Raw genomic sequence first — 26,659 nt, 5'->3', positions numbered from 1 at the left:
TGACTTCAAAGTAAACATGTGAGCAATCAAAACGGGGGTTGAAAAGTTTTGTCCCGTTTGCCATACCGGAGCAGAGAAACGCCCGCGTTCGCAATGCGTCAGATGAATGTAATCGATATTCAATCGATATATTGATCGGTTGCAAGTCGCGAGACTGGCGCTTTGTGGGGAAATCGTCCAAGTTGCTATTAGTGTTCCGGTGTTTGAGGGTGTTTATGTGGTATTTAAGATTTTTTACCAATCTGGTCCAACACAGTTGGTAATGTTTCGATCGTGCGCGATTGTTGATAACGATGAGGGCAAATGTGGTGGTCGCGTTTGTTTAATCAATTGTGTTTAGTGAAGTAGATATTTGAACTGGATAGCAAGTATACTGACGGTGTTGTTTAGTCAATGAAGATATTCGATACAATTGCTTTGGATTTTGCTATGCAGTAATTTAGTGTAAACCGGTTCTTAGCACAATGGGTTTTTAAGTTTAAAGCGTTTAAAGCGAGGATATGGGGATAAGCAGTGGGTGTCAATATCAGCCTTTGCTAGTTTCCAATAGAGGCAGAAGGGGGTGAAAGATTGAGAAATTAAATAATATTTCCTGTTGCTTTTGTGTTTGCGTAGGTTTTTAAACGTAGAGGGTATATCATACGCATTACATCTATAGAATTATCAACAATTGTTAATAACAAAGGCAAAAACATTGCAAGATCAAAGAAACAGGACTGGTACAAGATCGTCGGTCTTCGAAATGTTTGTAAAGTTGATTCGATAACTAATGCAAACAATTTTAGAATTATCTCGCAAAGCACTTTTTCACTATTCGCTGTTTCTCTCAGATACTCAAATGCGAAATGAAAAAAAACTTTTGGTATACCCTAAGCACCTACAGTGATATTGAAAAATACGTAAATCACAGAGTTAAGTAACAATCTCCTTAAACATACCCGCTGTTCAAATTGCAACGGTAAAATTGGGGATGGATGAAAATTTTGAATTTGACTCGAATAGTTTCGAGCAGCAAGGTTTCCATACATTTGGTAAAATGTCAACGAACGTCAGTGTGTTGTTTTGATTGGCGAATGTTGTGCCCAAATGGCTTTATTGCCATTATTAAATTCTTTGCTAAATTGCTGCGAACTAGTTTGTTAATAAATTATATCTCGCACAATAAAGTGCAGTGTAAAGAGGCCTAACGTATCTTGAGAGCAGATATTGGAACCCTTTTTAACGTGTGATAATCGGTTGAAGTAAGAGAAATCGATATCCGTATCGTATCGTAGAGAGGTTCCCCATTTATTTGTAAGTCCCCATTGTAAGGACAAGCGTCTAGGGAATGATTCCTGAAAGCTAAAAGGTGTTCAACAGTAAGCAACGCCACTGATCTCGTTTGTCGTTTATACAGATCGCTTTGCAGCCATGGCCGCTATGAATCCACCTTCCTATCACTGCATTGTCTGTACGATGACAAAAATTCCGTTCGCATCGCTGAGCAAAGAAAGTCAACAGAAAATTGTACGTAATGGACGGCCTATGACAAAAATGCCTAACCTAACATCTCGCTGCATGAATTCGCTAAACCTGCACGCAACGGACTGGATGACGGGATGCGACCAGGAGCATAAACTGTACTGCTGGCCCTGTCTACTGTTCAATACCTCCGAGTACGATGTGTGGGGCAAGCGTGGCTTTTCCGATTTCGGTCGATTATCAGCGGCACGAACGGAACACACAAAAAATTTGTCACACCATGCCAAGAGCAAAACGCTCAAGCTGTGGATCGAAACGGCCAGCGAGATGAGCGAGAGTAGTGGTGAAGAGGATGTCGAGTGTATCCCGGAACTAGATTTCTTAAATATGTCCGCGGCAGAGCTGGATGAAGAGATCGATGTAAAACCAAACTTGGAAGCGTTGAATGCAAGTATCGGTTTTACACGAGGTCTGGGGGAGACACCGGTGGTGGATCTGTGTGAAGTTGCCAAGGATGGTAGCGCTGTGGTAACACACTTGGATCGGTCTGCAATATTGCTTGACTGTGAGAATGATGTCCCGAATGAAGTAGAAGGGCAGACTGACCATAGCCAGGCAAGCAATACTTCGTCGAGTGCTGTAGTAGGACGAGCGGGAGACAATTCTTTTGTGGACGAATTTGCACGAATTTACAGTACGTACATAGACTTCGGAAGAATTCCTTTGGCGGAAGATAATTCATTCCTAAAGAATAGTACTATATACTAGATATAATTACATACATGCCGGCAACATTCCAATCGATTACTCTGACGTTGCAATATCTTTCAGAGGAAGGACGTCACGACCCTGCTGGGGAAACTATAATGTCTCACACTATACAAACCGGCGCGGAAAAGTATCAGCTGAAATGGCACTCACATTATCAAAATATGAATGTGTCCTTATCGAATCTCTACAAGTGAGCAATGTATAAGCGGAGGTTTGATAACAAGTGTTAATTGAATGCTATTGTTTGTCCATTCCAGAAACGACCGTTACGCAGATGTTATGCTTCTAACATGCAATGGAGATGAGAACTATACGATACCTGCGCATAAATTAATTCTAGGAACTTCCAGTTTGGTAAGACTCTACACACCGAGTGGGAAAGGTTGTTGGTTGATTAACATTTCTGCTCTTCTCGCCTATTTGTTGTAGTATTTTGCAAACATTTTTGACAAAAATCCCGTTCCATTGAACGCAGTGACGTACATTGTGCTTCCACCTGATCTCACCTACCGCTCCATGCAGATTCTCATACAGTACATGTACACCGGTGAATCAACCGTCTCGACGGACATTCTGAATGAGGTGCTGCGCGGAGGAGAAATATTAAAAATTCGTGGCCTCTGGCGAAACGATTGCTCGAAACCGCCCGGTAACGATGGGTTGCACAGTGGCGGTAGCAGTAGCAAGGAGCAACATGCATCGATTGATGGCTCTTCCGGACGGTTCGTTAGTCCCGTCACTGTTACCATACCTCAAGCAACTCAAGCTCCATTTATACCACCTCACGTAATACCAGCTTCCACTGGACCGCTGATACACGTGAAACGCGATATGGCCATAGACCCGGGAGACGTGCGGCGTCATGTGAGCGTTGCCGATGGAATTCGATCGCGCCCATTTTACACGATAAAAAATCAAGAAAACACTAACCAAGACAATGCGCCAAAAGTTTCGTCGAATGAGCCTAACGAAAGTCACAGGAACGATCGCGAAAAACAGCAACAAATGGATACGTCTGCAACGGGTCGGGTTGTGCTATCGAACACGAGCAATGTTAGCAATAATTGTTCAGGAAATGAAACTGGAGCAGAGGAAGCCATACCACAAGAGTTGAACTTTCTGAACGTGAAAGCTGAGCCCGTCGAGTGGAGTGACCTTCGAGTGGGTGAGCTAGCAATGCCCGGAAACGGTGATACTTTGGATGATCCACGAAATCAAGAGCAAAGTAAGAACGATGAAGCTTCAATTGCACCGAAGCAGATAAAGACGGAGGAATATCACAGCTCGTCGATGACGGAAAATTCTCATTCTTCGTCTTCATCCGCCGTACCGCCGACATACTCTCCGCTAACTTGTGAACTATGTAGCGAAACGTTTACCGTTCCTGGTGAATGGGTGCGGCATATCGAGAGCCACACTGAATCTTCTCAATCGCTCCCGAAACGAAGGCGTCGTGCGGAGGAGGTAGCCAAGTGTCGATTATAATCGAAGATTAATTTTTGTACTGATTGTTTGTTTTGTTTTTAGTCAGAGACTACAGACGAAACGGCCGCCTTACGGTGTGATTTGTGTGGAACGTATTATGTGACTCCGGCCGACTGGGTGCGACATGTACAGAATGCACACACCGAATCAGAACTGGCGGCATGTAACAAGCGTGCGACACGGACGACTCGTGGACGAATATCGTCCACAACCCGGCGTTCTCCTACCACAGTTCCGACGACAGCAACACCTGGAGATGGTACACAGTTAGAAAAGTACTGCAACGTTTGCAACAAATCCTTTCCTTCCTATGCCAGCATGGCCCTCCATAAACGCACCCATGCCGGTAAATAGAAAGGAACTATTCGATATACGCTGTGGCAAACGAATGATAAAAATTATATCTTTCGGCAGGCGATAAACCAGTCTATTGTGAAATATGCAACAAGAGCTTCACTGTGAAATCGAACTTCATACGACACATGCGATCCGTACACAACCACGCTGGACACCAATCGGCGTCAACACACTCCGACAAGGAGAGCGAAAACTCCGAATGAAGGTTAAATTTACGACTCCTTCAGTAAATTTCCCGCGCTGTACCAGATATTCCTTTCGATTATATGTTTGTACAATGATTGTGCTTGTTTTTAACTATTCATAGTTTAAATTTAGGCTTAAGTATTATTCGGTTTTGAATGAATGATAATGTAATGAGACACCGTGTGGGAGAATATTGTTCCAAATATTCTTCTATATTTCGTATTGAAATAAACCTAAATGCAAAGTGTAATTAATGCTCTTGTTTTCCAAGAGTTATGTTATTTCTTTGTATGATTGTAATTTGTAAACGTAATTTAGCGGTCTGGCTGCTGAAATATCCTTGAATTGCGGAATATTTGAGGATATTTTAACACAATTGGTTTTGATAGTTGGGTACTGCCCTTTCTGAACTGTCAAGCCTTTGTGATCCATCCCACCGTGCCATATAAACCTTATGCGTGCCCAGTCGATTACCTGCTGTCAAGGCGCGTTATTTACCAAAAATTGGGAAGGTAGAAAAATCCTCCTTTCGGCGAGGAAACGTAATCCATTTGTCTTGAGATTAATACATTTCATCGCTCTATTGGTTGTGCGCATGAAAAAGGTTGTTTTTCGCTGAGGAAACCTTAGCAACGCGATTTTGCAGCAGAAGAAAAGTGTGTTGTCATCGACGTTCGCTTTGGAGCGATAGCGGCGGTGGTTTTTCCTGCGTAGTTAGCAAGGGTTTGGCGTGCCATCTTTGTTTTGGCCCCGTGAAACCTTGACCAGTTGGTACCCATTTCGCTGGTTGCTGGATGTCGATTTCCGGTGCTAAATATGAGTAAATCGTACGAACCTCAAATAAAATGGAGGGTCAACGAGGTCGAGGAGCTGGTTGCAAGCATGAAAGAGCGTAAGTAGACAATGACGCCGTATCGGGGCAGTTCAGCCCCCCAGTGGTGGTTTAAGGAAGAGCAAATCTGTCGACGTAACACTCGATTACACGGTGAATGTTTTTTTATAACTGCATTTTGTATTTTCCAGGGGAACTATTAACGATATCGGATGGAAAGAAAATACGTTCGCTGGAAGTGTTTTCGGTGGTGAGGAATGATCTGCAACGTAAGGGAATTTTTCGTACTGAGGAACAGATACGCAAGAAGATGAACGAACTGCGGAAGCAATACTTCGAGGCCAATCGATCCGAGCTGGAAAATCGTTACGAGTTGTGTGGCCATTACGATGTATTGCACGATCTGTTCACAGATGCGCAGCGTAAGCTGGACAAAAGGACAGAACGGTCCAGGGCCCGAAGCAAGCGTCGCCATTCGCAGAATGGATCGGACGTGTTGAATTGCGTTCAATCGAATGTTTCGAAATCAAATCGTCGAAGCGTTAGTGGCAGTAGTGTTTGCAGTAGTGCGCATAGTTCGAAGCATAACGGATACGAGCAACATCACACGGATCATACACCACAACCCCAACAGCAGCAGCAGAATGGTAGTGAACCAATAAACAATGGTGGAAGAAGGAATTATTCAAAGGAACGGGTGGTACCCGACAAGTTCCACCTGAAACAAAGCTCGTATCATCCCAATCTGAACAATTCCCTAACTAACTTGTGCAAGTGAGTAATGAACGAATTAGTGATATTTATGAGAAAATATGTCGCGCGCCCACGGGATGAGAAATTATTTCCCTAGCCGACTCGCAATCAACCATGCAACGAGCAACGTTCAACCTTCAACAATCAATTTTTCTCACTATTTTTCTTAGAAACGATCGGTACGCCGATGTGATGTTATTGGTTTGCAATGATGATGATAGTATTGCAATTCCAGCCCACAGACTCGTGCTTGGAACGTTTAGTCCGGTATGAATTTCATTACCATAAACCGCTCGTTTGTGAGATCGTTTTCAATATATGCTTTGTTTTCGTTTCAGTACTTCGCAAACGTGTTCGAGAAGTTTACGTTAGCACCGTCGTCGCCAATCATTTATGTCGCGTTGCCACCAACGGTAACGCGCGCTGCCATGCAGTGCTTGTTGCAGTTCATGTACACTGGTGAAGCGATCGTCCACACGGAAATACTCGACGACGTAATGAAGTGCGGTGAGTTCCTTCGAATCACAGGGTTTTCCGCGAAAAAAGCTAGTAGCATGTTGAACAACCACGAAGGGTTAGTTTCGGTGCCGCTGGTTACCATTTCGAAAACGATCAACATGGATTCATCGCTTCAACGCGATGCTAGACCCGAAAACTCGACTCCGACACCGGCCACCGTTACGACACGGGATACACCTCCAACACCTGTATCGATGATGATGCGGCCCTACTATGATTCTCAATCACCGCCCAGGAAGATGGCCCGGCACTATGAACCCATGCAGCAGCAGCAGCAGCAGCAACAACAGCAAACACTGTTTGAACAGCCCGAATATTCGCTGACGCATCAGTCCAAGCGAGAAATGCAGCAAATACAGCAGCATAATTTGCAACGGGCAATGTACCAAGGGGAACTGTTCGATCATCAACTGATGCAACAAACACAACCTTCACCAATGCTGCCACAGCGACAGGTACAGTTTGTTCAGCAACGGCAGGTACAGCAATACCAAACGCGACAGATGTCGGATGATCTCTTCCAACCGATACCGACGCTGCGTCAACAACATCTTATGATGCAGCCGCTACAGTCAACAATGTTACAGCAGCGACAAGTACAGCCGCAATATCATCCGATACCGTTACAGCCGCTAGATATGGAATTGGGACAAGATCTGCTGCAGTCTCCTCTTCAAACTATGCAGGTGCAACGTCAACGTCAGCACCAAATGATGCCAACACAGCAACGCTCATTGCAATCGCAGTCACATTTACAGGATGATCTATATGGACCACAATCGTTGCCGCTCTCCCGACAAGCGCAGCCCTTACAGCAGTTTGTACAAACACAAGAGTCGCAACCACAGCAGCAGGGACAAACACAGATGAAGCAACAGAACATGCCGCTACTTCAACAGCCACTGCGACAAATGGTGCAAATGCCGCAGTCTTCTTCACAACAACAACGGCAACTGATGCAATCACAACAACTGGAAAACGATTATCAGTCAGAGCAACAGTTGCAAGATTTGCAAGCTCCAGAACAACTGGTGGATTCGCAGGTGTTGCTGGAACCACAGCAACCAAGGCAACGCCAACCAACGACACAGCTACAACCATCTCAGCAACCGGTTCAACAAAGGGTTTTGCAGCAGAGAACGTTTCAACCGCAGCCTAGGAAACCACAGCAGCATCAATTGCAAGAAGGTCAATTGCCGGAGTCAACTGAATTGATAGAATCACAAAAGCTGCTACAACCACAGAAGTCACCACAGCAACCACAACGAACATTGCGCCCGCAATCACAAATGCAGGATGATCTGATGAAACCTCAGGAACTGCTGGAATCACAGGAACTGTTGGCACCTCCGAAAACTCGACAGATACAGCAACAGCGACAGCCGCAACAACTGCAACGAATGCTGCAACAACGTGTAACACAGCAGCAGAAAATGCAGGATGAGGTTATAAAGCCACAGGAGCTTCTTGAAACGCAGGAACTGCTGGAGCCACAGAAACCACGGGAAACACAGCAAGAACTAGAACCCCTGCAGCAGCCACAACAACGAGCTCCCCAACAGTCGAAACAGCAGCAAGTTCAACGATCGAAACCGCAGCAACAACAGCTTCAACCAAAACCACTGAACAAGGAACGCCCGGTGCAACAACAGAAGACACAGATAAAGGAAGCCGTACACAATAGTGTATGTGAACCGGAGCCTGTCGCTAAATCATCAAAGGATGGCATTCTGCCGCCAATGCTAAACGATTCCTTGCCGGAAAACGTTGATAACCCATCGGAAGAGACAAACGAAGCGACGAAAGAAGACGGAAATGAAACCCAGAACGATAAGTCGCTGGATGACAGTGTAACTACGAGAAGTGATAGTGAAATAGAGTTTTTGGAAAAACCAAGAAAAAATAGCATATTCGGAGAGTTTCCAGATCACCGCAAGTTCGAGGATCATGAGCAACGCAAAAAGGATTTTATAAAGGAGTATGAGGAGCATATGAAAAACTCGCAACATCCGCTCGTGGAAACGCCCGAATCGTCACCCTCGGTGCCACCGGTGTCGCCTAAGTCACCTGTTGTCGCGCGTTACAGATCAAAATCCCCACTGCCATCGACGGTTACAATGCAGCAGCGCAAACCGTGCTCGCAACGGCGGGCACCTTCGCCGAAACCGGACATTATAGAAGCGTTGGACAGCATGGTTACGCTCACGTCCGACGAGTCGATGATGGAAATTATAACTAAATCGCCGGAATCACAAACATCGCACTTCAGCACGCGCTCGCACAGTCCCGATAGTCAGGCGAAGATAAATGCACTGATAGAAGTTATGGGCATGCCGGATTCGGATACCGCGATCTTCGTGAATAGCTCTATGGACGAGCAGAGCTGTGCCGATCTGGACGATGGTAGTAACGATCACCAGGAGGGAACGCCACTGGATCAATTCGTATCGTCGCGCTTGAACTGTCAGCTTTGCTACGAATCGTTCACCACGCCGCCCGAATGGGTGCAGCACGTGTCCGGACACTGTATCGTGGATCAGGGTTTGCTGAAGCGGCGACGAATTTCGGTATAGTTTACATTTCGTCCCATATTTCGGTTTGAACGGTTTGAAAATTTTAGTTATACACGTTTTACTGCTTCCAGAGCGATGACGACAGCGATAACGATAGCAACTATTTCCGATGTGACATGTGCTCGTCGTATTTCATATTGGCTCAGGACTGGCAAAACCACGTAGCAAACCATGAAACGGAGGCCCATGCTGATGTTTAGGATGCGTTTTGCTCGAATCATCTGATAGGGGATTTTTAAATGATCGAAACTAGCTTTACACCGCTATGTACGGCAACTTTAGCATATTTATCCCAATGTGGTAATATTGAAGCCGGTTGCCAGGGGCAAGATGTATTGCTGTTTCAAAACAAATTATTCTTTCTAATAGTGTTTAATCAAAACCATGATCGACGTGCAAGGTAGGCGCTGATTGAAGAAGCTATTAGCTATGATCGTTAGGATACAACTAATTCTTAATGCTCCGTGAGAAGGCCACGTCGCGTAGCCAATTTAACTGATTAAAATAGAAACCATAAAAAATACACGTTACACGTGCGCATTATACAGAAAGATCTATTGTACATCATCGCGACAAATGTCTAGAAATATAGTTTTCTTTTTTATCTTTATGAAACTGAGTGCTCGTAAACGGTTAAACTTTGTTGAAAGAACTTATTTATTAGTACCAAAGTCGTGGGACCGTGTCGTAGCATGCCATCATTTGGGGAATTACAATTCAACTAAGCTAAAACAAAACCACATTTATCCAGTAAGTAGTTAAGTTGGTAAAGAATTTTTTATCAATTTACAATACAAAATAATTTCCACAAGTGCAACTTGCCTAGTTATGCAACTGTGCATTGATTACTGGACACAGTTTTTTTGAGGTCATCATCAAACATGGTGCAAGACCTAGCCACGGTCATTTGAGAAACCGATGCATTCCCTTTTGCTTTTCTATTAATACCGGCTAGAGAACAAAACAAAGAACTAACAAAAAAACTAACAGCGAAGCCGCGAGCGTGCGTGCGTCATCTTCAGATGCTGTCAAAGTTATGCTTTGTCCAGCGTTTACTTTAAATTGAAAAAAAAATCGTTGTCTTATCAGCTCACATAGTATCAGTCGTTACTCTTCGAAATGGATTAAACAGCAATAGTAATTTTATCGAACATAAAGATTTTTTGTCATTAAATGTGATATTGGATAAAATATCGTAATTGTATGTTTTATCAGTCCAAATCGGTTTTTGATGATTGTTTAGATATTTCTATACGTCCATGATGATGTCCTGATTGCGTCGTAGCGTGTTATTCCAAACGTGGTTTTTTAGCTTCATTTCTGGAACATGTTAACGATAAAATACGATCGTTAGCGGAATAATTATTATTTTCTGTATTAAATTGAATTCATTGTGTCATCAATGCACGGCACAATAGTGGAGAATCCGTTCATATCCACAACACGTGTTAGAAGACGGAAGCATTAACGTTCCCAGACAGTGTTAACAACATTTGCACAAGACACAATCACGAGGTTTAGTTACAACATGAAAGTTCCGCATCCAACATGTGTTATATGCTTTCACATTCGAATTTATTTTCTTCTACAAATGATTTAAAATGCATGTATCTTTTTAACGACATTTTTATGAAAATGTCAGCCTAATTTAATCGCACGTGGTTAGTAATACACTGGTTACCGGGCGGGCGGGTTTGGGTGTGACCGCGGCCGTGATGTGTGTGAGTTATGTTTGCGTGTTGGGCAGCACTCGGTGTGGCTAGTTGCATAGTACACAGTATTAGATGCATGGGTAAGAGAGCATTAGATGCTTTCGATGTAACGGAATGAACATTGTATTGCTTACGATAGGATATCGTAGTTATTTTCTCCGTTCTTGCGGCTCTGCAGGTATTTCGTATGATTTTCTGTGGAAATGAACGACTCCTTGACGGCTTCATCCTTTTCCATCAGGTCCCTCCATTGCAGCTGCAAATGTGAACAGTTTGTGAGCATTAGCTTCGATAAGCCTAAAAGTACAATGTGGCTAAGAATGTGCTTACCAGCTTACCGAACCGTTCCTTGTCCAGTTCGTACTTATCACCGAGGGCAAACTTCAACAGATCGACTCGCTCGCACCACGGCCAGATCATGTAATCGATCATGCCCGGTTTATCGCCACCAAAGTACGGAGTTCCACGTGCCTTCAGTTCCTTCTCGAAGATGTCCAATCCGGCACCGAACTCGGTGATCGCACCCGGTGGAATGCCGTCGCTAGCGAACAGGATCCGATAGTACGGCGAAATGACGGCACTATTGAACCGTTCGACCAAAATGCGGTCCTGTGCCTTGCGGAATGGATCCGTTGGGTAGAGTTTGCGCTGTTGCGCCGAGTATGCCTCCTCGATGTAATCCGACAGTACCAACGATTCGTAGAGGGTTAGGCCATCCTTGCCGGGAACCTCCAGTGCCGGTACCTTACCAAGCGGGTTCTTCTCAAAGTACCATTCGGGCTTTTCGGACAAATTAATGTAAATCGCGTGGTACGGGATCTTCTTCGCGTCCAACATTAAGTGTACGCGCTGAGCATAGGGACAGAATCGCATCGAGTACAGGCGCAGTTTACCATCGTTCGGCAGCTCTGGTGGCGTAGAGCCTAAAAACAGACACATAAGTACAGATAAGGAAAAGGTCAGTTTGAAGAGACATCTTCAATTTGGTTTGTCATTGCCTAATGACATCATAGCGGTAACGTCTTCAGCCATGATCTATAGAATGCTTATTAAGTACTGGAATAGAAAGGCGTATCGATTGATAAGATAGGTGTTTCAAGGTGTATGAGTGGTATGAATCTTAAAGAAGCTTCCACCATCGATCGATTTCATCCTCCTTTGGAATTAATAACGAGGCAGCTATGGTACAATAGGTCACGAGGATGTTCTGTATTATCAACGTTTTGTTTTATCAGAACAGAACATGCCACGAAATCGGCTCGTGCTTCGCTTCATGACGCCGGTAAAAACTACCTCATCATCGATGCCCACAATTGATGACATCAGCGGAAGGGGATGTTAAAAATATCTCACCCATGCAACGCCGCCTACTGTACCGAAACGCTGGAATTTCTTCGAATAGTTATAACAAACGTCAGCGCACCTACTTACCTTTCGCAAGGTGCTTTCCATTACTCATGGTTAGGCTTTAGCGAGTGTGATTAGTGAAGAAGGTTAAACTCGGGAAGGTTCCACTGGCCAACAAAGAGATGGCTGCGTTTTATGTTGCACTGGAATTACGATGGCTTTTATTTGGAACCGCTAATGTGCAGATTGTGCGGTACGTACCACTCACTTAACACCGACACGGCATCTGACATTTGCGAGCAATACAAATGGCATCCAGTTGGCCACAGTGTGAAGCTACAGTGCCTGCGAGTTTTTCATCGACATCGATAAAAATTTAATTGTACATTGTTAATCGCACTACAAATTATCTGTCGAGCACAGTTTTATTTTCTTTCCATGATTTCCAATTCAAAGATGTCCAAAAGTTGACATGATTTCCAACCAAGGTTTATACATATACCACAGTTGATGCGAAACGTGTGGAACCAGAATTGAAACACGTTTTTAGATTTATTATGATGATGTCCAATTTTATTTTAAGAACAATGTTTAATTGGCCAGTTATTCTTAAAGTGTTGTATTATTTCAACACACATCGTACATACATTTTACTGCCGTTTCTTTTTCGTTTGTCTTTTACGGCGACATACGGTACGTCTTACTATGAACACGGCAAACGACACAACAATTACGATTACGACAATAAAGAACAAGTACACATCCAAAAGATTTGCTTTCACCATACCGAGCTTAAGCGTTGGCGAACGAAGATGCTGTACGGTTGGATGCCTCAACACGTATTCGATCCACCATATTGCACGATCGAGCGGCTTATCCGACTGATCGCGAAAGTACATTGCACGGCGTTGCATATTTTCACGATAGATCGGCGTTTCCAGCACCTTCACAACGGTGGTTCGTATCTTTTCGGTGGACACGGAGGCAAAATCAAGCTTTTCCGCTACACCACTGATTATAGATCGTTTCATGTTCTAAAAAGATTCAGAGAAGATTTGATGAAATTGAAGTCTTTTATGATCATTGACCCAGCGTTCACTTACGCGGTGCTGATCGACGAAAAACGGCATTCCAATCAGGGGCACACCAAACCAAGAAGCTTCCTGAGTGCTTAATCCACCGGAATGTGTGATGAAAGCTTTCGTTCTGGGGTGGTTTAAAATACTGTTCTGTGGAAGCCACGGTCTAATGATCACATTTGGCGGCAGAGGAATGTTGAGATGTGATTCAAATTTCCACAGGAAATGATAGTCCGGCATTTGGCGGAATGCCTCAATGAACATCCGCTGTCGCTCCTCGCCAATCGTATCGGAGCGTATGTTAGAGCCGAGCGAAAACAGAACCGCACCTTTTTTGGCCTTCCCCACAAACTCCTCCAGATCGCTTGGCAGTGGTTTAGGGGCCTTGATGTGGGCACCACCGATCGGTATCACGTTCGGGGATAAGGGTTCGGGTGCATCAAACGAAGGATTGGTGTTTACCAGCATCAGTACGGTGCGTCGTTCGATGTCCTGTATGTGTGGCATGTTTTCGAACGCGAACCGTTTTCTTACCATCGCGTCCAGCGTTGGCATGATGGTAAACTTGCGTAACCTTCAGAAAAACAGGCAAGGTAGAATTCCAGACATATACGTATTTTTGATTAGTTTTAAAACTTTGTACGGTGCGAGAGGCAAACAATAATAAAGGATACACGATAAGATAAGACTCAAACCATACTACTCACCCAGCATCCCACAGACAGATGTACGTGTTGTACACCCGTTCAATAAAGGACATATCGAAGCCGTAAGGCAGAGCGAAATGTGGCGTATAGGCGAAATGTTTGTGTCCACCTACAATGTCCACCGAGTAGGGTGGGTTACTGAACGCCGTCAGGCTGATCAACGGTGGGTAGTTAAATTTGTGTAACAATGGCAATAGACATGGACCACAACCGAAGTCGTACAGAACCACATCAAACTGGAAACTGTCCGGATAGCTTAGGATCACATTTAAGCCGTCCGATTTCAGTGCACCTTGGCACATGCGCAGGTAAAACTCCTTGAAGGTGAACAGCGACTGGAAAGGTGTTTCTTTCGAGACCTCCAGCAGATCTATTCCTTCATCTTCGTACAGTGTGGAGTACACTTTCTCGAGCAGAATGTAGGTAAGGTTGGTCCGGGATTTATCTCCATCCTGAGACACCACGGTTAGATTGTGTCCCCTTTCTACAAGCTCCTCCATGATGACACGGTTCCTGAAAGTTTGACGAACATTAATTCTGGTTCTTTTCTTAACAGACAACCTAAATCTGCTGCTTACCAAATATGGTGGCTAGGACTAGGGACGGTCATGATGCAAAGAATGTTTGCACCCTGTACGACCTCATACCAGCTAGCTGACAGAGCGGTCAGCGATAAGAGCGCGAGAAGCGACACGTTCGAACGCATCGCTGTTATCTTGTGTACTGTGAGGCTAGCACCTGATGGAGGCGCAAAATTTGCAAATGACTTGCAACTGATGATATTAGTGTGAGTATGGAATGGAGTGTGCCTGGGCGGTTCTCGTGGCGTGCGTAAGAGGATTGCTGTTTACTCTTTTCTATTTGACCTTGTTGCCTGTAATTACTTCCAACCTTCGTATTCAAGATCGTTGGAAGATCGCAACCGTGACGTAACAACGTGTCTATGTGTGATATGAACCGGGTGTGCGAATCAAACTTAATTAATTGAATATCACTCCATTAGTGTTACACACACTAGTCTCTTTTCTTGCTTGTTTGATCGTTCCGATTGGCGCGTGTGCCATTTGCTCGTGCAAATAGGCGTTTAGCGTAATACATCGTTAGTGCTATCAGTAGTATCAGTGTCAGCTTTACATCGTACAGCTCGTACTGCCAGACAGACATTTGCTTTGTAGGGGACTGAATTGCTTTGACATTTGGATGCCGTAGTGCCCACTCGATCCACCATACGGCTCGATCGAGTGGGTGTTCTGGTTGATCACGAAGCAATGCAGACCGGTGCTTCATGCGGTCTCGATAGCTGGAATTGGTGAGTATCTCCTGGAGTGCAGCTTGGATGTTGTCCTTGGTTAATGAATTATGCTCTAGCCGTATCGCAACACCAGCAGCTACTGATTTGTGTAAATTCTGGAAGTAAGGAGAAGATATGTTGAGAGAGATGTTGCCCTAAGATCGCTTCCAAAACCTTGAACTCCTACCCGGTACTGATCGCAAATGAAGGGAATTCCAACCATGGGCACTCCGTGCCAAGTTGCCTCATGAGTACTCAGCATGCCACCATGTGTGATGAAGGCTTTAATATTCGTGTGAGCTAGCATATCGTTTTGTGGAAGAAATTTTCTTATCAACACATTGGTGGGTACGTCAAACGATGGCGTTTCTTCAAATTTCCATATAAAGTTATATTCCGCCAGATGGCGAAACACTTCAAGAAACATTCTGATACGATCTTCTCCCAAGTCTGCACTTCTCACGTTGGTCCCGAGCGAAAATAGCACTGATCCTTTCCGCCCAGCGGTTGTAAAGGTGGCTAGCTCGACTGGTAGTCGTTTGGGAGGAAGCACTTGAAGTCCACCGACCGGAATGTGGCTCGGTGGAAGCGATTCTGCAAAATCGACCGAGTAGTGGAAATTGGCTAGCAGCAGAAAAGTGTTGTGCTCCATTTGATCCAAAGAAAGCATGCCTCGGTAGCGGAAGTGATTCCGCACCATCTGTTCTATTCTTGGCAGAAAGATGTGATGACGATAGCTAGAAAGGAATGGTCGTCAAGAATGCTGAGAATGCTGAGTTTCAATCAGATTGTAAAGCTCATCTTACATGTGATCCACATTGTGTAACAACCAGTTGTAGAACCGCTGCAGGAAGTGCATGTCAGAATCGTAGTTCACGGTAAAGAATGGTACGTACGCGTAATGTTTGTGTCCACCAACGAAATCCGTCGTAAACTGTGGATTATTGTACGCCGTCACACCAATCAGCGGAGGATAGTGGAACTTGTGCATCAGTGGAAAGAGACAGGGGCCACAGGTGATGTCCGCAATGACGAGATCGAACTGGAAATCATCCGGATACGATTGAATCACTTGAAGGCCCTTCGAGCGCAGCACTCCTTTGCACATGGCCGTACCCCAGGTGTAGAGATCTTTGATTCCCATCAATGCGTCACTGTTTGCCATTTGGAACAGGTCGAGATGATCGTGCAGATCCGAGTAGGCATGCTCTAGGTGAATGTACGTAATGTTGGGTGCTGCCGTATACTCTACGTCTGCGGACACTACCGTCAGGTTGTGCCCTCTTCCGGCAAGTGCTTCGATCCAGACGCGATTCCATATGTGATGGCTAGGGCTAGGGACTGGAGTTAGGCACAGAATGTTTGCACCTCTGACAAGCTCTCGTGAGCTTTGCAGTAAAAACAGTACCACTATAACGAGCATCACCGGAAGAGTTGATCACCATGGAAACGACAGCGGGCGACTAATACCAGGTGGGAGCTTAGTGGCAGTTTTATCTACCGTTGCAGAAGCTACTGTCGTTTTAACTCATTAGAGTCGGATGCAATGGAGAAATGATTGGCATATTTGCTGCTAATGTCAAACACGAGATGTTTTTGTTTCGTGCAGGTAATGTTGCTTAATTAAACACGTGATATGCAGTGGGATAGTTCCAATAAAACGCGTTTACTTTTTTCCAGACAAACTGATGTTATTGACATATTCTTACATTCGACATTTGAGTTTCTTGGACTTGTATAGATTCGTACTTTTGACGGCTTTTTTAATGAATTTTTTTCTTCGATTTACCGGGCTGAGATGATTTAGCAAATAAAGCTTTACCCGCTTTATGTAGTAAGTAGAATACGAGCAGTACAGCGAGCACAAGACAGAGCTTAACGTCGTACAATTCACTTCTCCACGGGCCTAGCAGCAGTGTCGGTGATTGGATAGTTTTCGCATTTGGATGTCGCAATGCCCATTCCACCCACCATACTCCACGCTCCAGAGGGGTTTCCGGTTGGTCGCGAAATAGTCCCGATCGCTCTTTGATTGCTTCCCTGTACTGTGGGGACTCCAGTACCTTCAGCACTGTATTGCGAATTTTGTCGGCGCTCAATTCCCAAAGACTAACTTTCTCAGCCACACCGGCACGAATTGATTTAGCGAGGTTCTAAACAAATGTCCGAAGAAGAGAGACAAAGTTGTTTTAACGAATTCTTACTTTCACTTCGAGAGCAAACCACTTACCCGATACTGATCGGCGATCACCGGAAATCCGATCATCGGTACACCGTGCCAGGTTGCCTCGTGTGTACTGAGCAGACCACCGTGCGTCATGAAACCCTTAATGTGGGGGTGAGCAAGTATATCGTTCTGCGGCAAGAACTTTTTGATCATGACGTTCTGTGGCAGATCGTACGGCAGGTCGGTTTCAAACTTCCAGAGGAAGTTATAGGCCGGCATTTGCTGGAATGCTTGCAGGAACGCTTTGATGCGCTCCGGGCCGAGATCTTTGCTGAGCACGTTCGTCCCAAGCGAAAACAGAACCGAACCTTTCCTACCGGCACTGATGAACCGTTCTATATCATCCGGCAGCGGTTTGGGAGGTATGATCTGTAACCCTCCGACCTGGATCATGTTTTGCGGAATTGGTTCCGGAAAATCGACCGAATGATGTGAGTTCACCAGCATTAGCATCATTTTCTGATCGAGAGTACCTAAGTAGGGGAGATCTTTCACTTTTTCGTGTTCCCGAACAAGACGATCCGTTTCGGGAAGAAACACATAGTTCCGGTAGCTGAAATACGGGGATGAGGATGCAGTCAGGAGCTTGCACTGAAAGTGATCTTCAAACTTACAAGTAATCAATCCAATGGATAGCCGCATTGTAGAAGCGCTGGAAAAAGTTCATGTTGCTATCGTAGTCCAGCGTGTAGTATGGCACATAGGCGTAGTACTTGTGGCCGCCGATCAGATCCGTCGTGTACGGTGGTGTATTGAATCCCGTCACACCAACCATCGGAAGTTGACCAAATCTGTGATACACGGCGAGCAGACACGGTCCACAGGTAAAATCGTACACCACCAGATCGAACTTGTAATCACTCGGGTAGTTCATGATTGTCTGATATCCTTTAGAATCCAGTATACCGATACACATGGAGATCGCGTAGTCGTAGAATATCTTCATACTCTCCAGTATGCCCGCCTGTCCCATCTCGTAGAAATCGATCGCTGTGGCACCCTCGTGGATCGCGTCGTACGTTTTCTCCAGATGGATGTACGTAACGTTCGGCTTGGGTTTCAGCTCAATGTCCGGTGACACGACCGTAAGGTTGTGACCTTGAGCTGCAAGCGCATCCACCAGCACACGGTTCCAGATGTGATGGCTCGGGCTGGGAACCGCCATCAGGCAGAGAATGTTAGCACCGTGTGCAAACCGATTTCCTACCGGACCGATCGCTAGCAACACCACCGTTAACAGCATCACTCGGCTTAACGATCGTTCTGTTGAACCCATCTTATCGTGACCGCGTTCCGGCACCAAATAAACCATCAGCCAGGAAGTTGTCAGCAGGCAGCATCATATCAAGCAGCTACAAAGTGTTTTCAGTACACTCTTCTGAAAGCAAGCGTCACGTGCGCTGTGCAAACTCTAGCTGTAGAGCGTCCCACGTAGAACCAGGCTTCGGCGGTGGCATATCAATTGGTGAGATGATTGTGCAAAATTGCTCACATGGCGAAAGCGAGCATCGAGTCTGAATGATGACCTTATATTTGCTTAATGTTGTCGGTTGGGATGAGATTTGCGTTTTGTTTGTAATCAAAACCAAATAACTGGTTAGAACTGCATCTATCGATCACAGCTGTAGCTGATCTGGTATAGTGTGTTTGTCAGATTATCACACACTTTATGACCTGGCAACACACGCAGTTTTCTAATGAGATTATGAGTCCGAATATTTAGTACCCCAATAAAAGTGTAACATGTCTAGAAGTGACAGCATAGCTGCTCCGTACCAACATCACGATCGTTATCGTGCATGATAAGATAGTCGCCGGTGTGGTGCTACCGTAGTAACGATGTCCGCCACAAACGATCCATCAAAACCGATCATCATCAGCGTTGATTAGCGACGCTGATTGTATCGAGTGCTCGGGTGATATGATGCGTTATCAAGGACAACGGTTCGTTTAACCTCATATGCATGCCGTTGATTAGGTTAGGCATATGCCACCCCACAGCAAACCCACACTTGTGGAGAGATTACATAAATTTTCATCATATGTTCGCAAAACGACGCCGGTTTGTTGTGTTGACAGCGCTGGTGGTAGTGATACTAGGGACAGAAATACACCACCGACCTATATTTAGTGCGTGCGTGAAGGTCTTGGTGAACTTGACCACGGCAATGCCAATGATGAGCAGACGCAGATGGTGTCAGTTTGCGGAACTTCGCTGCTTCAAGTGGACGTAGTGTGTTGACTGCACAATGAGTTCGCTTTTCAATTTCTCCATCCTTTTAGTGTATTTCGGCGTGATAGTAAATGGAGCCAATATACTTTGCTTAATGGGAGTAGCCAGCCCCAGTCATCATATATGGTAAGTGTACAGCGATACCGGTCATCAAGCGTTATCGTAGTTACATGGCGTGCGTCTCTCACAATAGGAATCGAGCAATTATGGATGGGCTTGCCCGCCAAGGACACAACCTAACCATCCTGTCAGCAGATGTGGAAACAAATCAACCGGACAATGTCCACTACGTGCATCTGGAGGAAATTTATCCTACGCTCTACTCCGGACCAGATTCGATCGATCTTCTTGAGATGGCGAATGAAAACGTGTTCAAAAGTGTTATCTCATTTTATCGAGATTTTGTTGTGCATGAGTGTGCAGGTAAGAGACGCATAGAAGACGTATGCCGCTATAGTGTCCACTCATAACGATTTTTCCATTCCAGGAACGCTCAAATCGAAAGGTCTCAAATTTCTAATGGATTATCCGGATGATTTCCGGTTCGATCTTGTACTGCACGACTTTACTTGTGGACCATGTTTGCTAGGCGCGCTGCACAAGTTCAAGTATCCTCCGTTGGTTAGTGTGACCGCTTTCAACAATCCTCCCTACTCGACGGAAGTTATCGGTGGACATAAGTTTTACTCGTACGTGCCATTTTATTCGCTCAGCTACGACACAGACATGAGTTTCTTCCAGCGTGTGCATAACACTCTGCTCAGTCTTACCGATATGTTGTAAGTAGGAGTATTGTAAAGAAGCTCCCAGCGATCTCGTATCTTACGTTTGGGCGATTCGTTTTCAGCTATCGAAACTGCATTTCCAACCCGCGTATTGACGGTATGATGCGGGAATACTTCCGCTACGAAGATCTTCCCTATGCGCCAGAGCTGCACCAAAGATCGAAGCTTATGCTGGTGAATGCCCACTACTCGATCGATTTCCCAGAATCGTCTCCACCAAATCTGATCCCCGTCGGTGGTGTTCAGATTCGTGACCCTGCACCGCTACCAACCGAACTGGAGCAGTTTATAAATGCAAGCCGTAAAGGGGCCGTTCTGTTTTCACTCGGCACTAACGTCCGCAGCGATCAGCTCGACATTACGCGACAGCGAATGATCATCGATGCGCTACGTCAGCTGCCGGATTACCATTTTCTGTGGAAGTTTGAGACGGACCTAACGACGCCATTGCCTAAAAATGTGATTATACGACCCTGGATGCCTCAGAACGATCTGCTCGCACATCCAAACATGAAAGCTTTCATAACGCACGCAGGGTTGCTAAGCACCCACGAAGCCACGTGGTATGGCGTACCGATCGTGGGCATTCCATTCATCGCGGATCAGCACAGAGTAAGAAGTGACGGTGATTTGGTGGAAGTGTGTTCACTAACTCCTTTTTATTAATTTATTACCAGAATTTAGAACGATGCGTCCGGTCGGGTATAGCTAGACGTGTGTCTTTCCAAACAATGACCACCGAACAGTTACGGGATGCCATCAGAGAGGTCCTGGAGGATCCCAACTATCGCACCAACATGGCCAAACAGTCGGCACTGTTTCGTGATCAGCCAGAGAAGCCGCTAGAGCGTGCGATTTGGTGGATCGAATGGGTACTGCGTCATCCCGATGCAACGCAGCTTCAATCGCCGGTTTTAAAACTGGGATTCCTCAAAACGTACCTGCTGGATGTTGTACTGTTTTTCCTTGCGTTTCCTCTTATCGTTGTGCTACTACTAAACAGGTGCACGAAAAAGTCGCAACAGGTTTCAAACAGCAAGAAGCGAAATTAATGAATTAATGACTTTAACGACGAGGCACGATTACTCCAAGACTCAGTATTTAAAGTGTGTAAGCATCCAATTCGACTTGCTAATGTAATGCTCATATTTGTATTCTTTTCATGAAAGTACGATTCCGGCGAAGAAAAATATTTGTATCGAAAAAAAGGGCAAAATTTATAATAATGTAAATGCATACATCTAACTTTACTCTTCAATAGAAAATGAGACATTCATCTTCTTCTAGACTTTAATTTAGTTTTTCCTTGTGTTTCGTGCTGGGTTGATGACACACTTGGGATAACATTTTCCAGGTCGCCATGAGCAGCCCTCCGACAAGGAGAAATATACATGCGGCCACATCGTACCCGTTGGCAACAAATTTACTCATTTCAACCGTCCTTGATCGAAGTCGATCTTCGCGCGGGTGTCTTAGTGCCCACTCTATCCACCAGATGGCACGTTCTAGTGGTTTTTCGGGTTGATCACGAAATAAAACCGATCGTCTATCGATCGCCAGTTGATATGACTCGTTCTCAAGAACTTCCTTTAATGCAGCCACTATGCTAGCGATGGAGAGGTTTGCTAAGTCTAGTCGAACTCCACCACCTGCCTGCATGGTGCGATGAAGGTTCAGATGCTGATCGACGTATATTGGAATTCCAATCATCGGGACAGCATGATACGTTGCCTCCTGTGTGCTCATAAGTCCACAGTGTGTGATGAACGCCTTTAAACGTGGCTGTGCGAGAATATCATTCTGTGGCAACCATTGCCGTACCATCACATTAGAGCTCGCCTGTTTCGGAAGCTGATCGTCATCAAACTTCCACAGGATGTGGTACTCCGGAAAGAGTGCGAACGCTTCCAGAAACATTGCTTGTCGTTTGGTGGTAAACATTTTGCTTTTAAAGTTAGTTCCCATCGCGAACAGTACGGTGCCCTTCGGTGCGTTCCTGATGAAAGCGTCTAGCTCTGGTGGCAAAGGTTTCGGATCGATAATTTGGAGTCCACCCACAGGAATCACGTTCGGTGGCATGCTTTCAGGTGGGTCGAGTGCGGGATTGGAGTTAGTAAGCATTACGAGTGTCCTTTGTTCCAGTTCGGTCAGATCGGGCAGTGCAAAGTCGAACGCTTGTTGGGCTATGCGTGTCATTTGTGGCAAAAAGACAAACTGACGGTAGGTTGCATCAAACAAATGGACAAGTGTGTTTGAGAAGCGTTGCAAAAATGGCATCGGATTGTCGGTAAGCTGCGTGAAATGAGGTATGTAGGAGGTATCTTTATGCCCACCAACAAGACGTTCGGTAAACTGAGGCACTCCAAATCCGGTGACGCTGACTAGCGGAGGGTAGTGGAATTTGTGAAGCAATCCAAGCAGACATGGACCACAGGTGAAGTCGTAGATGACGAGATCGAACCGGAAGTCTGACGGGTAATGAAGTATCTTTTGCAGCCCTTTTGAGGTTGCGGCACCTGCAAGAGAAAATAATCGTCTAAAATACCACCAATTGAAAGCTTGTTCCATGCGGTCATTTCTTACCCTCACAGCCAAGCAATCCGAACCGATAAAAGGACATGGTCGCTGCCATTGGCGATTCATTCGAGCGCTTTAGAATGTCGTTCCGGGCTAGTGTCCCATTACCGTACAGGGTGTTGTAGCTATTTTCCAGATGGATGTAGGTGACGTTTTTCGGAGCTCGTGTGTCAACGTTGACCGAGAGCACTGTCAAGTTGTGGCCTACCTCCGCCAATCGATTCACTATAGGTCGGATCCTGTTGAGCGAGAGACAAAGCTACTCGTTATACCACATTCAAAATCCATCATATTCGTATCCAAATACCATATGAAGTGACTCTGTGACACTACACTCATTAGCACGAGAATGTTGGCACCTTCCACCCGTATAATCATCCCAGCGAGCACGACACTCGTGATCACGATTATAAACAACTTCATCTTCCGAATGGAATTGTTTCCGCACGAAGCCTGAGGCACTGACTGACGCTTCTTGAGGAAAGTCTCTTTGTTCAGGGCACGTTATCGGGATGATGAACGAGGTCAGTTACAAACCGGGATCAACTGGAATCTGGGTACCCTCTGGAATCGGCCAGCAATCACACTTTGTAACTGGCTTGCAGGGAATCGGTTCTTACTTGTGTGACCATTTTCGTGAAGAATTTAAAGGTGCTTGGGATGGTACCGCAGTTGATAAGCACTGTTATAAATGAGATATTGGTGATCTTCCGCCGTGGCATGTAGCGTGGCTAGTAAAAGTGAATTATCTTTCACATGTGTTTATTCGAGATATGCCAAACAGGGCTATCACCGTAAACCGGAGAGCCATCGCTCTCGTGTATAAGGCATATGATAATTGTGTCAATTGCAAAACTCTAACGGACAACCCAAACGGAAAATCTAGCATACTTTCTCGCATTAGCATTGTTGATTGCCAGTTGTGCAGAACAACAATGCATGTCGGGTTTTCCCTTTTGAGATGTCCGTTTGGCTATCGGCATGAATATTGTGTGATCTTCTTTCTTGCTAATATTATTAGCTAACTTAGCAGCAAGCAAGTGATGCGAACGGTTTGGAACGTGAAAACCCCATACAATCGTTTTAATGATAGATTTTTGAAACATTTATACGAATTTTATTAATTCAGTTATTCTTTTTTTGGGTTTGTTTTGATCGACTCGGCCGAAAGTCGATTGATTCAATGTACAATGTGTCCATTTGGTATAGGTTGCCGTTGAGTATGAAGACAATGATTGAACTTAGATTTTACACACACATATCTGTAGATACACAACTATAGTCTATACCGACCGGAGATCGCTTGTTTGGTTGGTTGAATTGAAGTAGCCTTTTCGACGACGTTCACCCGTGTCTTTTTCGTTCATCTCCTCTATTCAGAAGCCAGACGTTGCAGTAGTCGGTGAAACACATTAATATGCTTCAATAACACACATTTACGTACGACATCGATCTGTTGCAGAAAGATCCTGCATGATTTGCTCCATGCTCTGCTTAAGCGCGATCAATCAGAAGCGATCAGAGGTGCGTGAATGATCATCATATGTACAAAAGGAGCTACACCTATTCGACTGTTGACTGATCGCACTGATTGCGACTGTTTGTTCGATTTGTAACGTTGGGCAATCAAAGTTGACAACCAGCGAGTGCGCAACGCGGCACAGATTGCTTTCGTGTTTAGCTTGTTTCACATGGTAAAAAGATATCTCTCATGCACTCCCGAAATGGAGGATGGCTTAAGATCAATATAGTTATGGAGTACCAGACGATCGTCTACTATGCAATAATACACTCTGTTTGTTTTTCAGCTCTCCTTTGACTAGATCAAATATACACATCGATAAGTTACGTTACACTGATTATTTACACACATACACATACTTTAAACTCTCTTTTGGAATAATTTCTTCTTACATACATTCTGCTCCTGTCACAATTTATCGCAATCCGAAAGCACAAATTAAGGTACGAAAAACGGAAATAGTCAAACCGAATCTAATCCTGATCGCGATGGAGCTGTGGGAACCGTTACGCCCCAGCGTTACAGCCGCCATGTTAGAATTACTCTCGCTGCGTTACCCTTTCTCGGTGCTCATGCTCATCGAGTAAAAATTGTTTTGCAAGAACAAAATTGTAACAAGTGTCATTAACTATCACAGTCTTTATATGTATAAATATTTGCTTTTGTTTTCGCTTCCATTTATCGCACGCTGGAGTGCATCGTTTGCCGTCTTTTGTTTTGCCATCAACTATTGCGTATCGTTTGTGTTGCGTATTGCATACATTTAGGGATGAGCATTACATATTTTGATACGTTTTCCACGCTTCCATCAAAACTGATTTATTAAAAATGATTTTGTTATGATTAATGCTTCTTGTTGGATTGCTCTTTTGCGAAGGATCTTTACAAACTATTAGAACAATGGGTTGTTTCCTTCATTTTACAGAGATCCTTTCACTCGCCGGCAAACGATTGCTTTGATAGAAGACTAGATTTGTTACATCGATCATGTTGTGTGTGTTTGTGTTGTTTTTTTTCTCATTTGATCTCTTCTTTTCTCGATCGCTATCTGACTTTTGATTCGTCCTTCTTTCTGTCGAAGACGTGGAAACAAGTTCAATCATGATAAATAAAGCACTTTCAATACTTTTATCGCTTATATTTACAACAATACCGATCAACGGAAACAAGAAAAATGAAACACATGGAAACCCATTGCGGAACGTGCCTAGCGATTTTTCTGGTGGGAACTGTTAGCGAGAATAGTTTGTTTGGTTTTGTGATTCTTACTGTATCTCGCTTTCTCTCGACATTTAGTGAAACTTAGCATAACGTTGAGCCTTAAATCTAGCGGGAAGGGATTTTGTTTTCTTAAACACTTTCGCACGAAGGTAACTAATAACCGGCGAACTTTACCAAACACCGGTTCCGCGAGCCGTCCCAGACTGAGCCGCGTACATTGTACAATGGGTTGTTTCTTATGTGTCGGTTCCCGTGACTACACACCACGCTATTAGCTTTAGTTTATCTATGTAACGTATATGCGCTTGCTTTGTGGCAGGAAGTTCTCGCCCACGGTGGAGGATCGTTCCAGCGTTACATTACAACAAGTATATTGCTAATTATACACTGATCGGTTTTGAGTTTGTTTGGTTTAAAAATATACCTCCGTCCCTAGAAGGTACTCCAGCCACCCAGCCGAAACGGACTCCCGTCACCCATCAGGGCGGAAATTACGGTCGTTATATGCGTCGTTCATTTAAAAGTTGAGACATTTCTTAGATAGTCTAAAATACATTTATCTAACTGGGTAGTATTGATAGTAGCGATAGTGGTTGTAGTGTTACTGGTAGTCGTTGCGGTAGGGTCGATGGTTGTCGTCGTGCCACGAACCATACCAACCTGTCCACCGTCACCATCGTCCGTCGTGCGCGATGCCGTCCGCAGCAGCAGTACATCGGCCGGGGCCGGTACCAGCGGGTTTGATGGAGGCAGCTGGTGCAACTGTCCACCCGTTAGCTGCTTCCGCGGAAATCCGGCCAGCTCGGGCTGATAGAACAGCTCCGGATGGTGTGGATGCAGTTGCTGGTGTTGCAACTGTGGCGGATGCTGCTGCTGTAGGTGGTGATGCTGTTGCTGCTGCTGCTGCTGCGGGATTAGCGGATGCTATTATTCGTACGGCGTTAGCTTCTTGTAGAGATCGAAATTGTCGACCTGGGCGTGATGATGATGATGGTGGCTGGAGGACGTGGTCGTGGGCGTT

The 26,659-nt window shown here is 45.0% G+C and overlaps 7 protein-coding genes across 8 annotated transcripts; 3 read left to right on the top strand and 4 right to left on the bottom strand.

Annotated features, from left to right (window-relative positions):
- Nucleotides 1-1,155: 1,155 nt before the first annotated feature.
- Nucleotides 1,156-4,459, top strand: LOC128302390 (zinc finger and BTB domain-containing protein 24). 2 transcript variants are annotated; one of them, XM_053039204.1, is made up of 7 exons: nt 1,156-1,293; nt 1,397-2,155; nt 2,293-2,422; nt 2,490-2,586; nt 2,662-3,696; nt 3,760-4,063; nt 4,132-4,459. In XM_053039204.1, the coding sequence occupies exons 2-7, from the start codon at nt 1,411-1,413 to the stop codon at nt 4,275-4,277; spliced, it is 2,457 nt and encodes an 818-aa protein (XP_052895164.1). In that variant the 5' UTR covers nt 1,156-1,293; nt 1,397-1,410; the 3' UTR covers nt 4,278-4,459. The 2 variants fall into 2 exon arrangements, with proteins under 2 accessions (XP_052895164.1, XP_052895165.1); XM_053039205.1 differs by having other exon boundaries at nt 1,182-1,241.
- A 322-nt stretch (nt 4,460-4,781) lies between these two features.
- On the top strand, nt 4,782-9,546 carry LOC128304821 (polyhomeotic-like protein 3). The gene is made up of 5 exons (XM_053042058.1): nt 4,782-5,152; nt 5,284-5,866; nt 6,016-6,112; nt 6,184-8,931; nt 9,009-9,546. Exons 1-5 carry the CDS (start codon nt 5,077-5,079, stop codon nt 9,135-9,137), a joined length of 3,633 nt encoding a protein of 1,210 aa, XP_052898018.1. The 5' UTR covers nt 4,782-5,076; the 3' UTR covers nt 9,138-9,546.
- Nucleotides 9,547-9,643: 97 nt separating this feature from the next.
- Nucleotides 9,644-12,222, bottom strand: LOC128304822 (pyrimidodiazepine synthase-like). The gene is made up of 4 exons (XM_053042059.1): nt 12,081-12,222; nt 10,980-11,572; nt 10,784-10,905; nt 9,644-10,257 (listed from the first exon to the last, which is right to left on the bottom strand). Exons 1-4 carry the CDS (start codon nt 12,106-12,108, stop codon nt 10,227-10,229), a joined length of 774 nt encoding a protein of 257 aa, XP_052898019.1. The 5' UTR covers nt 12,109-12,222; the 3' UTR covers nt 9,644-10,226.
- Nucleotides 12,223-12,555: 333 nt separating this feature from the next.
- On the bottom strand, nt 12,556-14,495 carry LOC128304675 (UDP-glycosyltransferase UGT5-like). Its single transcript, XM_053041883.1, has 4 exons — nt 14,361-14,495; nt 13,783-14,295; nt 13,100-13,649; nt 12,556-13,030 (listed from the first exon to the last, which is right to left on the bottom strand). The coding sequence occupies exons 1-4, from the start codon at nt 14,486-14,488 to the stop codon at nt 12,647-12,649; spliced, it is 1,575 nt and encodes a 524-aa protein (XP_052897843.1). The 5' UTR covers nt 14,489-14,495; the 3' UTR covers nt 12,556-12,646.
- Nucleotides 14,496-14,796: 301 nt separating this feature from the next.
- Nucleotides 14,797-18,590, bottom strand: LOC128303099 (uncharacterized). Its single transcript, XM_053039953.1, has 6 exons — nt 17,915-18,590; nt 17,304-17,853; nt 16,849-17,226; nt 15,880-16,505; nt 15,261-15,810; nt 14,797-15,189 (listed from the first exon to the last, which is right to left on the bottom strand). Exons 1-6 carry the CDS (start codon nt 18,574-18,576, stop codon nt 14,797-14,799), a joined length of 3,159 nt encoding a protein of 1,052 aa, XP_052895913.1. The 5' UTR covers nt 18,577-18,590.
- A 959-nt stretch (nt 18,591-19,549) lies between these two features.
- LOC128304676 (UDP-glucosyltransferase 2-like) lies at nt 19,550-21,577 on the top strand. Its single transcript, XM_053041884.1, has 5 exons — nt 19,550-19,659; nt 19,727-19,956; nt 20,021-20,312; nt 20,381-20,930; nt 20,996-21,577. Exons 1-5 carry the CDS (start codon nt 19,550-19,552, stop codon nt 21,368-21,370), a joined length of 1,557 nt encoding a protein of 518 aa, XP_052897844.1. The 3' UTR covers nt 21,371-21,577.
- A 31-nt stretch (nt 21,578-21,608) lies between these two features.
- On the bottom strand, nt 21,609-23,318 carry LOC128303098 (UDP-glycosyltransferase UGT5-like). The gene is made up of 3 exons (XM_053039951.1): nt 23,203-23,318; nt 22,902-23,134; nt 21,609-22,834 (listed from the first exon to the last, which is right to left on the bottom strand). Exons 1-3 carry the CDS (start codon nt 23,316-23,318, stop codon nt 21,609-21,611), a joined length of 1,575 nt encoding a protein of 524 aa, XP_052895911.1.
- Nucleotides 23,319-26,659: the final 3,341 nt, after the last annotated feature.

The sequence above is a fragment of the Anopheles moucheti genome, chromosome 3 (assembly GCF_943734755.1).
Source record: "Anopheles moucheti chromosome 3, idAnoMoucSN_F20_07, whole genome shotgun sequence".
In the NCBI taxonomy this organism is placed as follows: Eukaryota; Metazoa; Arthropoda; class Insecta; order Diptera; family Culicidae; genus Anopheles; species Anopheles moucheti.
Note: the sequence above shows the minus strand (reverse complement) of the source record. Positions and strands in the feature narration are given on the sequence as shown.